The sequence below is a fragment of the Penicillium crustosum genome, assembly GCF_028827405.1.
Source record: "Penicillium crustosum strain IBT 35664 chromosome Unknown utg000002l_segment0_segment0, whole genome shotgun sequence".
Classification (NCBI taxonomy): domain Eukaryota; kingdom Fungi; phylum Ascomycota; class Eurotiomycetes; order Eurotiales; family Aspergillaceae; genus Penicillium; species Penicillium crustosum.
Window position 1 is genome coordinate 655637 of NW_026623123.1, and position 15834 is coordinate 671470.

General features: G+C 47.9%; 6 protein-coding genes across 6 annotated transcripts; 3 read left to right on the top strand and 3 right to left on the bottom strand.

The window, feature by feature from the left end:
• Positions 1-1054: 1054 nt before the first annotated feature.
• Positions 1055-2898, top strand: glr1 (glutathione-disulfide reductase GLR1). The gene is made up of 3 exons (XM_056871494.1): positions 1055-1448; positions 1509-2344; positions 2413-2898. Exons 1-3 carry the CDS (start codon positions 1066-1068, stop codon positions 2847-2849), a joined length of 1656 nt encoding a protein of 551 aa, XP_056729214.1. The 5' UTR covers positions 1055-1065; the 3' UTR covers positions 2850-2898.
• Positions 2899-4432: 1534 nt separating this feature from the next.
• Positions 4433-5759, top strand: N7487_003748 (cobalamin-independent methionine synthase II family protein; the record flags this gene model as incomplete). The annotated part of the gene is made up of 2 exons (XM_056871495.1): positions 4433-4691; positions 4792-5759. 2 exons carry the CDS (start codon positions 4433-4435, stop codon positions 5757-5759), a joined length of 1227 nt encoding a protein of 408 aa, XP_056729215.1.
• Positions 5760-6377: 618 nt separating this feature from the next.
• On the bottom strand, positions 6378-8300 carry pbs2 (mitogen-activated protein kinase kinase PBS2; the record flags this gene model as incomplete). The annotated part of the gene is made up of 2 exons (XM_056871496.1): positions 6378-6770; positions 6828-8300. The coding sequence occupies 2 exons, from the start codon at positions 8298-8300 to the stop codon at positions 6378-6380; spliced, it is 1866 nt and encodes a 621-aa protein (XP_056729216.1).
• Positions 8301-9496: 1196 nt separating this feature from the next.
• Positions 9497-10643, bottom strand: N7487_003750 (uncharacterized protein). The gene is made up of 5 exons (XM_056871497.1): positions 10431-10643; positions 10296-10372; positions 10154-10237; positions 10033-10101; positions 9497-9974 (listed from the first exon to the last, which is right to left on the bottom strand). The coding sequence occupies exons 1-5, from the start codon at positions 10628-10630 to the stop codon at positions 9574-9576; spliced, it is 831 nt and encodes a 276-aa protein (XP_056729217.1). The 5' UTR covers positions 10631-10643; the 3' UTR covers positions 9497-9573.
• Positions 10644-11532: 889 nt separating this feature from the next.
• N7487_003751 (uncharacterized protein) lies at positions 11533-11962 on the bottom strand (the record flags this gene model as incomplete). The annotated part of the gene is made up of 2 exons (XM_056871498.1): positions 11533-11707; positions 11793-11962. The coding sequence occupies 2 exons, from the start codon at positions 11960-11962 to the stop codon at positions 11533-11535; spliced, it is 345 nt and encodes a 114-aa protein (XP_056729218.1).
• A 1841-nt stretch (positions 11963-13803) lies between these two features.
• On the top strand, positions 13804-15764 carry N7487_003752 (alpha-keto acid decarboxylase family protein; the record flags this gene model as incomplete). Its single annotated transcript, XM_056871499.1, has 2 exons — positions 13804-13818; positions 13896-15764. 2 exons carry the CDS (start codon positions 13804-13806, stop codon positions 15762-15764), a joined length of 1884 nt encoding a protein of 627 aa, XP_056729219.1.
• Positions 15765-15834: the final 70 nt, after the last annotated feature.

Below are 15834 nucleotides of genomic sequence, written 5' to 3' on the forward strand. Positions count from 1 at the left end.
TCTTTTGCCGTTATCGCCTATACCCACTAGTCATCCGCCCGCGATAAGCGTTCTACCTCAACGGCTCCCCAGACGAAGATGAGAGGATCACTCACTGTGGCCCTGAATCCTAGAGTCTGGGATGTCTCTCCTATTTCCGAAACACCCTTGCCTCATATTCTCCCCTCGTAACACACCATACGAGTCAATATCTGGTTCTCATACTACCTTCAACATTTGAAGACTGCCCCTCTGTCGCAAACAGATTGTGACCGACAGAGCAGCAGAATTGTGTGGATTGAATGATCTACAGGCCATCAGAATATACTTGCTCGATCTCTCTCTATGCAAATATTCACCATCCTTCTTCCACACCCCCAACTGCTGTCTAGTCCTTGGCCCAATAGGCTGGCTACATGTATCACATCCAACTGGATGTTGTGACATGGAGCCCAGATATACAAAGGCTCAGACTTGATGGCTCCGTCTTTTACATTCTTCGCATTTTGATACCCTCTTCCCTGCTACTATCATACTTCAACCAACATCTTCAGATTGATAGGGCTGGCGCCCTTTTCTAGCTGAAACATCTTTCAACATTCATTGGCCTTTATTGGTTTCAATCAAATCTCAGCTCATTCCAGTGATTCAACCCTGGTGCTTGAGTTACGAGTTGTCTGATCGATATCATTTCCTTGTGTGCTCCCTCAAGTTTGATTCTGGAGTGCTGGTCACTCCCTGTCGCTCTTTCTTGATTTTCCTATACCCATATATCATATATACGATCTACGAATTCAATAATCTTACATGTCAAAGATGTAAACATAGTGTAGATCTCGAATGGAATAATAAACCAAAAGTATCGTATCAAGTTTATATCGGCCTCTCAAGATCTCAAGATCAGATGTGGGCATCTGCCCGGATCTAGATCTGATCACGTAATCACTGCTGAGAAATCGCCCGTGGTGACGGAAGAACCAACGCGCATTAACGAACCCCGATATCGTCACCACAGCCGTGTTTTTTCGGTCCCCTCTCACCTCAGCCTGTATATAATTACCCCTCTTCCCCTCTTCCCCTCTCTCCATGCTCTCCCGCTCCATCCAATCATCCCGGATCAGCTTTCGAGCCTCTTCATCTTTGACCCGGTCTTCCGTCGGTCAAATCCGTCCTGGTCGTTTGACCAATCGAACTCTGGCGACAATTAACTCTCCCCGATCCACCCCTGCAGACTCAATTGCTGCCAACTCTCGTCTCTCTACAATCTCTCGACACTTTTCTTCGTCCTCCAATTCTAAGAACCAACAGTCATCCGATATGGCTCCCGTCGAAACACAGCAGTATGACTACATCGTCCTCGGCGGTGGTAGTGGTGGCAGTGGAAGTGCCCGCCGCGCAGCAGGTTGGTATGGCAAGAAGACCCTAATCGTGGAAAGCGGGCGGTCTGGCGGTACCTGTGTCAACGTAGGGTGAGTACATGGTGTAATGCTGGCATACTTCATTGACGCTTTTTTTCTGACAACATTTAGATGTGTCCCCAAGAAGATGACATGGAACTTTGCGACCATCAACGAGATGCTGCACATTGGAAAGAGCTATGGTTACGACATCCCCGATAACATTGCTATGAACTACACCCACTTCAAGAACACCCGCGATGCCGTTATCAAGCGACTGAACGGCGCATACGAGCGCAACTGGGGTCGTGAAGGAATCGACCTCGTCCAAGGTCGTGCTGGCTTCGTCGAGCCCCACACTATTGAGGTCAAGCTGGCTGATGGCTCCGGCACCGCCCGCTACACCGCACCCCACATCCTGTTGGCGACCGGTGGCCGGCCTAGCCTCCCCTCCGTCCCCGGCGCCGAGCACGGTATCACTAGCGACGGATTCTTCGAGTTGGAAGAGCTTCCCCCGAAGATCGCTGTTGTCGGTGCAGGCTACATCGCCGTTGAGATTGCTGGTGTCCTCAACGCCGTTGATGTTGAGACTCACATGTTCATCCGTGGCGAGAACTTCCTGCGCAAGTTCGACCCTATGATTCAGAAGACTATGACTGATCGCTACGAGGCTGCTGGCGTCAATCTTCACCGCAACCACGGCGGTTTCAAGGAGATCCAGCTCATCCGCGATGGCAAGGGCAAGGATCGCCTGCTCAAGCTCATCGGCCATGATGGCTCTGAGCTCGAGGTCAACGAGCTTCTCTGGGCTGTGGGCCGTTCCCCGGAGGTCGAAGACCTCCACTTGGATATCCCTGGTGTTAAGCTGAATGCTGGCGGCCACGTCGTGGTTGACGAGTACCAGAACACCTCAGCTGAGGGTGTCTACGCTCTCGGTGATGTGACCGGTCAAGCCGAGCTGACTCCTGGTGAGTTGCAATATCCACCTTGAATTTTTTTTTTTTTCTAAAACATATTTACTGACTCAATCCCGTAGTTGCCATCGCTGCCGGCCGCCAACTCGGTAGCCGCCTCTTCGGCCCTCCCGAGTTAAAGCACTCCAAGCTCTCCTACGAGAACATTCCTACAGTCGTCTTCTCGCACCCTGAGGTCGGCTGTGTCGGCCTCACCGAGCCCGAGGCCCGCCAGAGCTATGGCGATGACAAGATTAAGGTCTACCACACCAAGTTCACTGCCATGTTCTACGATGTTGGCTTGTCCGCCGAGGAGAAGGCCAAGAACCCCACCGAGATGAAGATCATCTGCGCCGGTCCCCAGGAGAAGGTTGTTGGTCTGCACATCCTTGGTCTTGGCGTCGGCGAGATGCTGCAGGGCTTCGGTGTCGCTATCAAGATGGGTGCTACTAAGCAGGACTTTGATAGCTGCGTTGCTATCCACCCTACTAGCGCCGAAGAGCTTGTGACTATGCGGTAATACTGTTTTAGAAGAGAAAAAGAAGAGATATATGTGAATAATAGTATAGAATATTCCGATATTTATATGGTTCTAATCGTTTATTCTTGAAGTATACGTATCCCTCAACGGAGCCAAATGACCACATTAAGATCCTCCGTAGATTGATATCCCTCATCCTTCTGTTCGACAAGTGTAATATCACATGCAAAACGAAGAAAAAAAAAAAAACCTAGCGAGGTGTATTTAGAATCAAATTAATCTGAATAAAGAAACGAAGAGACAGAGCAGCCAAGCATAGACTCAAAACTCCACATTATTAATGATAGCCCGGTGCCGACCTAAGGGGAGAGTCACTTAGGGCTTGGAGAGGCTGACAGAAGTCTCGACATTCAACACATTACATATTCATGATAGTGAGAATTTGCGAGGTCAAAATTAGGACCACGACAACATTACTTACTGAATTTCTACCATTTTACAACCTTGGAACCAACATACTTTTAAGCTCACTTCCAAGCTTGTCTATTATTGGAGTAACCCCCAGGGCACAGGGTTACAGGGTTGGGCACCCCATTGCGATGAGTAATCACACACAAACCCCCATGGAGGGGCCATCTACCAGGTGCCCCGCAGACAGGATTATCCTTTTCATCTACTCATATCTCTTTCCAATCTTTCCATCTGAACTACAGCTAATTGTCAAGCCAACTGTCACGCCAAATATTGCACAAAAATAAGACAATTAGCAGCCCACAGCAACCCATACAATTTGCTGGCATCGCACACCCGTGCCATCCAAACCAGTAGGCGGTACAATTCTGCCGAGAAATGGGGGTTATATTGAACTTTAAGGAAGTCCTTTCGCCCTTCGGGGCATATGGTCAAATGAAAATATACAGAGAAGATTAGCATGGCCCCTGCACTAAGGATGACACGCTCAATCAAAGAGAAGCTACCTTTTTTTTTTTCTTTTACATGTCCTTCACTGTAGAGCTAAGGTGAGGCTCTTTTTTGGTCCATATCAAGAGGTACAATTTTGCTATCTCGGTATTGGGAAAGCACGTGCCATTCTTCACGGTCGGTGTTCAATTTACACCATGCGCGAATGCAGAATTCACTTTGAATATTTGCCAATGTGATATAATTTTAAAAATTTCTATTTGGTAGTGTTGAATCTGCTGTAGTAAAAAATTAGTAGTACGTATCTGCTAAATTTATAGTTTTATAGCGTATGTGGGGCTCTTTTCTTTTTCGCAGCCGTGGCGTCTGCAGGCTGACCTTCCAGGTTGAGGTAAAAATATAGGAAGATTCCAAGGTTAGTATATCCGCATCTAGCTGATATACGACAGCTAGATCTCTCTATATTTATAGTATAGCAAGCGAAAGAGAGAAGATAGACAGCTATAAGTCTCCTAAACAGCCCCATTATTGGCACCACATTAGCTGCCCCGCATAACAAGAGCCTCCACATGGAGAAGAGCCGGGAAAAAAGGAGCTTAGGATATCCCCTTTACGAAATGTAGAATTTCCCCAGTTAAACCATTTTCGTACCAAGAAGCTCTCCTGGAACAGGATAGCTTTTCACCCAACCATACAACATCATGGCGAACAACCTTAAAAGCGCTCCACCCTTCCGGGCTGAGCAGATGGGCTCACTACTACGTCCAGACAACCTAATTGAGGTGCGCGAGAAGATTGCCGATACCGGAATCTCGGCCGAAGCCGCCGGACTGCCTGCCATCGAACAAGAAGCCGTCCGTGAGGTCGTCAAGATGCAGCAAGACCTTGGGTTCAAGGCCGTTACTTCTGGCGAGTTCAACCGCACCCGATTCTGGGGATTGATGTGGGATGAGTTCCAGGGTAAGTGATAGACTTGATTGTATCTACATACATCTACATACAACAATCGAAACAAACAAACCAAAGCGAAGGAAAACACAAACTAAACCAACTTCCCCAGGAACAATCCGTCTCCAAAACGCCGAAGCCTCAATGTTCAGACTCTACCACCCAGACGTGGTGAGCCTGATCGAAAAGGACCACAAAGTGATGCCTGGCGACTCCGTGATCGCAGCCAGCAAGCTATCCCACAGCACCTCAACCTCAAAGTCCAACCTGCACGAACTGCGTCTGGTGCAGGCGTCGTTGCCGCAGAGCGAATGGGCCAATATCAAGCTGACGATGATCACGCCCGCGTGGTTCCACATGCGCTACAAGCAAGGACGTGCGTACACGGCTGATGCCTATTCCAATGACGCCGAGTACTTCGCCGACGTTGCGAAGGTGTATCGTGCCGAGCTGGCGTCGCTGTATGCGGCCGGTCTGCGGAACGTGCAGTTTGATGATCCTGGTATGGCTTATTTCTGCTCTACGGCGTTCCGGGAGGGCTGGGAGGCGGATCCTGATAATGAGGGATCTGTGGAGGATTTGTTGGATGCTTATATTAAGCTGTACAATGATTCGCTTGTTGGATTGCCTGCTGATATGCATACGGGTATTCATCTTTGTCGGGGAAATTTTATTGGTGGGCGACACTTCTCTGAGGGATCGTATGATATTATTGCAAAGAAGTTGTTTGAGGACTTGGATGTTGATACCTTCTATTTGGAGTATGACACTGAGCGGGCTGGGGGCTTTGAGCCACTGAGGTTCTTGCCGAAGAACAAGAATGTTGTGGTTGGAATTATCAGTACCAAGTTGCGTGATTTGGAAGACAAGGAGGCTATGAAGCAGCGTGTTTACTCGGCTGCTGATTTTGTTGCTGAAGGGTCTGGGGAGACTAGGGAGGAGGCGCTCAAGAGGGTTTGCATCAGTCCTCAATGTGGGTTTAGCACTCACGAGAGTGGATATCCTCTTCTTGTTGAGCACCAGAAGAAGAAGTTGAGTCTGGTGAGGGAAATTGCGGATGAGGTTTGGGGAGAGGCTTGAAAATGGTGATTCTGCTTGAGAGATGAGTTCTTTGCCAGTTTCAACAGCAACAAGAACCTCGGGGGTATGTATATATGTATGGTCCGTATTCAACATAACTTTTGATATGTACTTATGAACAGCTTACTAGCAAAGCATTAAAATGGAATCGTTTCAATTGGAAGACTGATAGACTACAGTAACTGCATCTACAAAAATAATACCCCTAACCAGAATGCTTTACAAGGCCAAGTAGAGCACTTGCGTCGGAGGCACGGGAAAAGTCACACATGCAGTTCAAATGTAGGAAATTCCGAAACATCAGGTAACATGTATGAAAATGTGTTCCTTGCGCCGGATCATGCGAAGGCCGGGTGCAGTAAATTATCCCCAGTTCATTCAGAAAACCAAATGCTCGTAGATCCAAATGGAGATTTGTTGAAGTAGTCTCAAATCACACGTGGGTAATGACCATGCCGGCGGTCTGACCACGCTCCAAAAGGACCCCAAACGTCAGAACATTGGCGTATCGGCCTGGTGGAATCAATAGAGATGCAAGTCGTGGTAAACGGCGCCTGCGCCGTGAAAGTGCCCCCGGAGAAAAGGAGGATGCAATATTCGAAATAGCTGGTGGCAATCTCAGTCATTTTGTGACAGGGTCTGAGGATCACCCCCGGAAGAGCCTGTGCCGACCTGATCCAGCGCGACGGCGTGAAGTGCTGGTTTCTCGGAACTATGTAGCAGGCCATCTTCCTTAAGCTTCATTTGCTTTTTCACCCACTCGGCCACTTCTTCATCCTCCGTGATAGTGGATGAGGCGGCATCGCCGGAGCCGGGCTCCTCGGGTGGTGAGGCACTGTCACCACCTGATTCGGTTGGTGGCTGCATGAGAGGGGCTAGCCAAGGGTGTCGGAGTAGCATGTTGTAAGTTGGTCGGTTTTTCGGATTCTTATCGAGACAGGCCCGGACGAATGCGTGCGCTTCTTCAGAGAATCCCTCGGGTAGTGTTGGAGGATCTCCATGGACGATAGCCTAAAACGGAGAAGGTAAGAATGCTGAACTTCAAAAACTGTTGTCAGGGTAACTTACATGTAGCTGGCTGAAAATGTTGTTGAATGTTTCCGGTGGGTATGGGTATCGGCCCATAGCGCATTCAATGATGGATAAACCTAAACTCCAAACATCGCTCTGCACGCTGTATGTACCGGCACTCGGCGCCCCCGACTGTTGCATTCCGCCTCCCGCGATTCGTTCAGGTGCCATATAACTCTGGCAACCAATATTGGTCTTCGCAATACTGGAGACCAGATTTCCGCTGACACCAAAGTCGCAGATCTTGACTTGACCCTTGCTGTTGACAAGGACATTGGTTGGCTTCACATCGCGGTGAATAATATTGTGGTCCTCCTTCAGTGATTTCAATCCCATGATGGTGGACAGAGCCACCTTCCGCAGAATGTTCTCGGGAACACCCCCTTCGTAGAGCTTGTCAATCGAGCCGCCATCCATGAACTCGACACACATATAGACGGCACCTTCCTGGAAAAAGGCTCCGTAGAAATCGATGATGAATGGAGATACACAGCGGTGTAGAATGTCCAACTCCATAATGATTTGTGCAAACTTGGCTTCGTCCAATTCCAAGCGAATTTCCTTCATGGCCATGACCACGCCTGAGAGTTCATTCGACCCCGAATCTGGACTCGGTTCATCGTGGCCTAGAGGACGACTGACAATGCCACCCAACCCGAGACCTGGCTTTCGTAGATGCGGGCGAGAGTGTCGAACCTTATAGACCGTTCCATAATTACCCTTGCCCAGTTCGTCCAAGCGATCAACCTCATCCAGAGATATCTTGAAGCTGTGACCTGACGAGAATTCGACACCACCTCCATGTAGCAGAGCTTTGTTTTTGAAGTTCAGAGTGCCCTCTTTCGTGTCGATGAACTCGGAGTATTTGCTGAAAGCAGACTCCCCATTTGGTTCGCCCTGCTTTTGATCCGTACCTGCTGCAGAATTGGGAGGACCGGTGATATCCGATAGCTTGAGACCTGGCTTTGCGCGCTTCGCTCCTATCCCTCCCGGCCTAGGCGACAAAGTGCCAGGGCCAGTGGCGGGGACGGAAGAGGAAGATGGCCAATTTTGAGGACTGGGTCGTGCAGCACCGGGAGGCATGCCAACAGCAAGTGCGCCACCTGCACTGCTTCCTTGAGCCATGGGAATATGCCCCGTCGATGCAGCAGTATGTGGCTGCGGAGCACCTTGGCGGGATAATGAGAATGCCTTCATTTTTGCCATAATGTCTTGATTTAATCCAGTCCCTTGTGCACTCATCGATGGCTTGGGGTGTGGCGAAGTCCCAACACCCCGTCGCGCAGCATTGACCTGACCTAGGTGTGTAGATGAGGCAGATAACCCAGTTCCCGAAGATTCGCGGGAAGGAAGGACAACGGGGCTAGAGGTCTGTCGAGGAAACAAAGGAGGAGCCTTGGGATCGCTAGGGGAGGGAGCATCGGCTTCAGGCGCGACATCCTCGGGGGCGAAGTCTCGTTCATCAGCCATGGCGAGATGAAGGTGGGCTATCGGGGAAGTTGAGCCGACACCAATGGCCGGTGTGATTGCTGTAATTATGCCGTTTTGGACTTGGCTGCACTGGGTGGCAGCGCTATGATGAAAAAAAAAAGCAAAGCAAAATCAAAGACGACAAGCGAAAGCGAAAAAGGGTGATCTAGCGGAGGGAGAAAGGAGGGGCAGAGAAATAGGTGAAATCGCAATGTGAAGTCACTTCGGGCCGCGATAGAACGTGGGGAAAACCGATTTCAGTACGTTGTATTGTATATTTCTGGTATTTTCTGGTATTTTCTGATATATTCGGTCTTTTTTTCTTTCTATCTATCTCTATATGTACATATGTACATATGTCTCTTGGTATCTATAGATGATTGCTTTCTTCTATTTAATTCCATTCTAATATCTATACTTGCTTTCTCTCTCCATTATTATGTGTAGTGAGGGAATTCAATCTTCAACCGGGCCGCTGCACCAGCCAATCACATAACGCCAATCAACCAAAAGCAGGTTTTCTCCGTGTTATCCCCTTCGTCTGCCGTGTTTCGACTAAAAAAGTGGCTTCATCATTTGATATGACATTCCTGTGTAGCTGACGACAGCCTGGATCCCTGTCATTGTTTATCAGGTTTTCTATGTCTTTTGACGCCCGTTCGAAAGACCATGCCAAGACGTTTCCCGGGTCTGATAACCCCAGCCGTGGAACGGCATTGGAAGCCAAAGTACCCTTAAAGATAATTGTGCTAATCCAGTACTCTGGGCCGTACTGACCCTGCGCCTCATTGCGAGTCGTTGACTCATCTTACTCCACTGTTCTCCCCGGCATGGCCGCTTGTTGGCTCGGATAAGCGGTTCCATCCCTCGGGGCCGACAGAACTCGGAGCCTTGTTTCCAAGTTGGGGAAACAGCTTAACCTGGAGCTTGTTCCTTCGACCCGGGATGAGATAAGGTTCGATTGGTCAACCTACTTTGCTATACATAGTACGCCGCGCTCAGTATACCTAGGTATCGCTACGATTGCGATCAAACAGATGAAGGTATCGAAATTGTACCTGGAAACAGACGGCTTGACATAGCGGGGCAAAACGCCTTCGGGCACAGAGTGTCTCATCGAGGTCCGAGCCCGACATTGAATTCGCCTTTACCGAAACTTCATTGCGAATTATTTCGTTGGAACAGTGTCGTCATTTAAATTGTGATTGATATTCTCATTCCAAATTGATTTGATTCGAGCGTCTGAATCTTATCATCCAACGTGTCCCAACATTCATGGCAAGACATACCCACCGTCGATAAGTACATCACTTCCGGTCATAAAGCTAGATGCATCACTGGCGAGGTACAGATACAATCCCTTGATTTCCTTCACGTGGCCTTGCCTTCCAAGTGACGACATGCGATATGCCTCCTGGAGGGCTGAGGGGCCGGCCCCCATCTTTGTATCGAAGAAGCCTGGGGAGACGATGTTGACTCTCGCAAAATCCCGCCACTCACGGGCAAGTGATTTTCCAAAGTGAGTGACATACGCTTTGGTCGCGTTGTAGACAGGCTGGTCCGTAGGAACGTTGACAATGTGTGCGCTCATACTCGAGGTAATAATGAGATTACCATGTCCTTGCTGTGCGAATACCTCGCCGGCATATTTAGCACAATACACAATGCCGTCAACTAATTCTCGGTTAATACCACAATCCTTTATTTTATTAAAAAAGAACGGATTTCATACCATTCACGGACATCTGCTTCCGGTACTCTTCTAGAGTCTGTTCCAAGATAGGCTTCGAGATCGCCATTCCTTCTCTAAATCAGCTTGCTGCCATACATCAAAATCGTCGCGAGAAACTAACCTGCATTGGCAATGAACACATCAATCTTGCCGAAATCTGTCACGACCTTTGTTATCGTTTGGGATACTTGAATGGACTCCGAAACTGTAGGTCAAAGCTTAGCATTTTGGTACCTTCTTTATGGGCATTAAGCTCCGTTTACCATCAACCTTGTAAGCGAAAGCCTTTATACCATGTTCCTTTACCAGGACCTGGGCTTTCTCAATAGCGACGTCATTTCTGTTAACATGGTTAACCAAGTACACGTAAGATATATATTGAATGAAGGAAAACCTACGAATTATACCATAAGGCAACATGAGCGCCAGCTTCGGCCATAGACTGTGCTATCGCATGACCAAGTCCATCGGCAGCCCCCGTAACAACCACCACCTTTCCGTTCATTTTGAACTGCTCCAAAACATTTGTAGGTGTATCCGGGAATGGACGAGGAAAGCCCTCCCGGCTTTGAGCGCAGTCTTCAATGCTCATAGACATATTGGATATTTTGTGTAGTGGTCGAGGTTTCAAAAGGATGATGGGACCAGGGACAACCCCTCTTTATAAGTATCCAATGTAGTGTCCCCAATGACCCACCGTCGGCGCAGTGTTGGCCGAGACGATCTAGAGCCAAGCATTATGATGTATATGTGTGACCTCAATATTTCAACTAATACCCTACAAATCAAATAGAGAACCGCAGAGCTGATTGATCGGCTACATAAGGAAATAAGAAAGTGGGGAGATGTGGAGATCTTCAAAGTTCGACTTAATGGGTAACGGATGATAGAAATCCCACCCCAGTTTCTAGTTACTCGTAAGATGCGATTGACGAGTGCAATGAGTTTCTTGATATCATCTTGGTTGCTTTTCCCCCAGTCTTTCATTGCCGTAGTGACATCTTCCACTTCTGGCCTCGAGAATATTCCACGTTGATGATATGCACGAACGAGGTTGGGCGTCTGAGAAATCCAGAGTTGAGGCGCGACTTCTGACAGCTCCAGAGGCTTGTGAAAATCTCGAGTGTTGATCTCTAATGTTGGTTCCCTTGATACAACCTGGCCTTCCCTCTTGATGGTCAGTTTGGATTTGACCGAGGCCTGGACCGTGGGGGTAGTTTCCGACGTAAGAGACAATGAATGTAAGATTTCAGCAAGATTGTCTCCTGTCGACGAGTCGTCCTTTACACTGGGCTTAGAATCACTGACATAGCCGTCGGTCTCATGACGCACAAGGAAACTCAAACCACCGAGTCAGTACGATTTTATGCGATAGTGCCCAGTGCTATTCATGGCCTGGTTGATCGTGTATGATTTCTCGAATTCATGCCCAAAGCCCCGGAATTCGGATGGTCCAATGATTTCATATGTGGCTGTCTCTGCATGACAGAAGATTGCGGTCTAAGCAGTCATATCCACCTGGATCGTGAATGAATCAAGACCGTATCTGCTTTGAGTGGGATTAACGAACGACAGAAGTTTGCGAACGTTGTTTCGGTCAGTTACGACATCGATTGAATCAATCTCAAACGAGGGTTGCTCAATGTAGAGGGCGCGGAATAACGGCTCTAGAGGGCTATTTGGATGACGAGCAGCATTCTGAACAATATAAACAAAACCGCTGTCTTTTTTTAATTTGCCGAGAGCCTTGTGGAGCAGACCAGAGTGCCGGACTGCCGGGGACAGCGATGGTTGGTTCAGGTGCTTCGATCCAGTTATAAGATGCCAGGTGCTTTACATCGGTAATGATTGCTTCTGCTGGATTGGAGGAGTCCAGGCTGCGAGGAGAAATCTCCTCCAGCCCCCCGGTGGATGCCTTGAGGTCCGGCATTTGATGGATTTGGTTTCCTGGTAATAGAAGACATGGAAATATCAGTTGACTTGAACCTTAAAAAGAAAACATAACTGCATACCTAATATGTCACTGATTCGTTAAGTCTACTCGTTGGGTCGACTCCATGGGTTGATAGAACACCAAGGGAGTGAAAGATAGAACTGTTATTTGCACTGTTGCTATCTGGACGAGAGAAGAAGAGAAACTCTATATTTACAGGGAAAGAAGGACCTACAAACGGAAGGGAGCTGGCCTCAGGCCACCACTACAAACAGGACTCCTGTACATCTGTGGGCAAACATCCATTTCAGTATTACCCCCCTACCTCTTCCTTTGATCCCACATAACTTATGACTTCACGTGTAGAGCCACGCAACCCATCCGAAGAAGAGAGTACATGTTACGCGTTGAGCAAAACAAACCAAGCGCCCAAGGATACATGTATAATCAACGGTCCATGCTGCACTGAGGATAGTTACTACAATGACATATCTTTCTAAACCGGGTGCACAAACAAGATCTGGGTAATTTCAGTTGGCGCAGGCGTAGGGGTCTCCTTCAGTGCGTATTTCCTTGCGACGCTGGATGGGCTGCTCTTACAGGTGTGTATCACCGGCGGCTGGTGGAACATGAGCATTATCTGGTCGCTCAGACGGCATGCACTGTAGCCTATTTTAGCACACAGAAGGGCAATTAATTGAGGGATTTAATGACATTCTGGAATGAATGAATATTTTGGTCGGAGGTGGTGGTGGTATATAACAACGAAATTGGCCAGCCCATTACAAAATCCTAAAATGTGAATTTTCTTTTCCTCTTTCAATTACATTCCGAGAACCTTTGGAAGGCCAAAAATACGTTCCCATTGGTACGCAGGGGGAGCCCATTTGAGACGAAACGAAGGATGGCCGCCTGGATAGTTTTGTGTTTAATAGCGAAGATCGATAAGTGTCGTAGTATGTAGGGGTATAACCCAATTTAAAGTGTTATTCCATATGGTAGCCTTTACCTACGCATATTCGTATTTCTAAGCCAATCCTATAAATTGCAGAACATCTGATTTGCTAGGATTCAACACCCGCTATCATTTCATCCCGGGTTTAAGTAGTAGAGCTTACTAAGATTGTAAACTTTTCTCATGCATAATCTTCGATTGATCAATTGAAGGTTGGTACACAACAGTATACATAAATCCGGTTATAAAGGTTACTCACGGCTCCGGGACTTGAGGTGGTGACCTAGAATATTTAGACGTGTCCTTAAAGCATGTATTCGATTATATCCATTGTTACACAGCATTACCACTCATGATATACTCAGGAGATTGTGATCTGTTCGGGTTTAATCGTGGTTACACCATGCTCACAGAACATGCGAGCAAGAATTCCAACAAGAAAGATAGTAAGAATGGCGAACCATGAGTTCTTGATACGTTATCTACACTGGAATCTGTACCTTGAGGGGACTGTTCGCCTTCGATCTTGTTTCGATGGGGTAGCACAGCTATGCCGATCTTGCGTATGACTCTCTTTCCAGTAATCTGTAGGCACGCTTTGGGCGTGCTATACACATGAAGACCCCGCCGAGCATGATAAATATTGTTAATGGGTATTTTACTGGCTGTTAGTAAAAGGAAACACAATCAAGCGTTGGGAGATCAAGTTTTAGTAGTATCATGATGGCGCAATGTGTCTTGATTGTGGTTGATGAGGATATGATAAAAGCCTGGGACAGACCATCAGTGGAAAATATTCTACATTCCACCAGAGTCTGGAAATTCATTTCAAACAAGCATCCGACACTGAAATTATACTCGAAGTGTTAATTTCGACGCCACTATGCATCTTGCTGAAGTATGAAAAACTATATGCAGACCTATATGCAGACCATGTTTATTGATATATAGCTAACACATTTACTTCCATCGTAGTATCTTTTCCGCCGCATTCATGAACTTGGAATTCGTTCCATCTTTGGCGTCCCCGGCGATTACAATCTAAAATCCCTTGACTACATTACTCCATGTGGTCTCAACTGGGTCGGTAACGTGAACGAACTCAATGGCGGTAAGTTGATGAACGGTACTTTCCACTCGACCGAAACACAGGGATCTTATTATTTTGCACCCATAGGTTATGCGGCCGATGGCTATGCCCGCATCAAAGGGATAGGGGTAATCATGACTACATTGGGTGTTGGGGAGCTTTCAGCCATCAATGCCCTAGCAGGCGCATGCGCCGAGCTTGTACCAGTCATCCACATCGTCGGGTATCCCTCAACAATTGTACAGAAAAAGCGACTCCCGATGCACCACACTCTGGCAGATGGCGACTTTAGGCGATTTGCCAGAATGAGTGCCGAAATCTCGAGCGCTGTGGTTGTTCTGGAAGACAAATCAGATGCGACTAGACTCATCGACGAAACAATTATCGAGTGCTGCCGTTCCAGCAAGCCTGTCTATATTGGCTTCCCAGTGGATCTTGTCGAGGCAGATGTAGATCCATCCCCGCTTGAATGTCCCCTGGGTCTCGAAGAACCCAGCCCCAATCCGACAGCGGATGAGGATTATGGCGTGGATCTGATTCTTGGCCGCATTAGGGCGGCTCGGAATCCGATTATAATTGTTGAGAGTCTGGCCGGAAAGCCAGACAGCTTGAACACAACGAGGCTATTCGTGGAAAGCTCGGGACTGCCTTGCTTCACTACACCAATGGCCAAGGGTATCATCGACGAGACCTTGATAAACTTTCGCGGCTTGTACGTAGGAAAGATCTCGGAACCTACCGTTTTCGAACAAGTTCTGTCCTCCGATTTAATCCTAGTGCTTGGACCACGTCCAACGGATTTTAGCACAGCCGGATTCAAGACTGATTTGCCTCACATTGAGACCATCAAATTCGAACCTCACAGAATTCAAATGCAATACCAAGGGATTCTGGACCTTGGTATGAAGTCTGTGCTCGAAAGGCTCAGCAACGCCCTTGAGAAAGAACAGCCAGGCTCTGTCTCCACGGCCTCTACGGCCTCCACACCACCCCACAAGCTTAATGGTACACCCGATATATATGGAACCATTTCACCCTCCAACTCGCCGAAAGAAAGTTTGGACGGCGATGAGTTTATGGATTTTGAGGGTAATATTCTCGACAAGTCTCAGCCATTAACCCAAGAGTGGATCTGGCCACGGATTTCTTCTTGGCTCGAAGAAGACGACATCATATCCGCAGACATCGGAACTGCTGCATATGGCACAATATGGACTCGATACCCGCGCGGAGCAATTCCACTAACGCAATTCGTTTGGTCTTCAATTGGATATGCCGTCGGGGCAGCAGTGGGCGCGGCCCTCGCTGCGCGGGAAGATGAGAAGCAGGGCCAGGGCGCTCGGTGCCGACGGACTATCTGCTTAACGGGCGACGGCAGTTTCCAACTGACCGCACAAGAAGTTAGCACCATGGTCCGCCGCAAACTGGGAATTATTATTTTCATTATCTGCAATGAAGGTTACACGATAGAGCGCATAATTCATGGCATGGACGCAGAGTATAACGATATCCAGCCATGGGACTTTAAGCTTTTGCCGGCTGTTTTCCAGGCCGCTCCGAATACTGCTCGCACTTATGCTGTTCGGACTAGGGCCGAATTGAGTATGCTGCTCGACGATCCATCTTTTGGTCCCGCTGAGCATTATGACGAGAAAAATCCTCCTCTGTTACGTATTGTTGAGCTGCATATGGACAAATATGATGCTCCGGAGAGTTTACAGGGGACTATTGATTCTATTCAAGGTAAGAACTGAGGGTGAATGTTGAGGTTTTTGATTATCTCGGTTAGTTTTCGGTTATCTCGGTTTATTTCGGTCTGTGCTT

Excerpts from the sequence above, each read along its gene's own strand:
- glr1 (XM_056871494.1), top strand. The coding sequence starts at position 1,066 with ATGCTCTCCCGCTCCATCCAATCATCCCGGATCAGCTTTCGAGCCTCT. Across the intron at positions 1,449-1,508 it reads GGTACCTGTGTCAACGTAGG|ATGTGTCCCCAAGAAGATGA; the intron begins GTGAGTACATGG and ends GACAACATTTAG. Across the intron at positions 2,345-2,412 it reads TCAAGCCGAGCTGACTCCTG|TTGCCATCGCTGCCGGCCGC; the intron begins GTGAGTTGCAAT and ends TCAATCCCGTAG.
- N7487_003750 (XM_056871497.1), bottom strand. The coding sequence starts at position 10,630 with ATGTCTATGAGCATTGAAGACTGCGCTCAAAGCCGGGAGGGCTTTCCT. Across the intron at positions 10,373-10,430 it reads GTTGCCTTATGGTATAATTC|AAATGACGTCGCTATTGAGA; the intron begins GTAGGTTTTCCT and ends CCATGTTAACAG. Across the intron at positions 10,102-10,153 it reads TGTGTTCATTGCCAATGCAG|GAATGGCGATCTCGAAGCCT; the intron begins GTTAGTTTCTCG and ends GATTTAGAGAAG.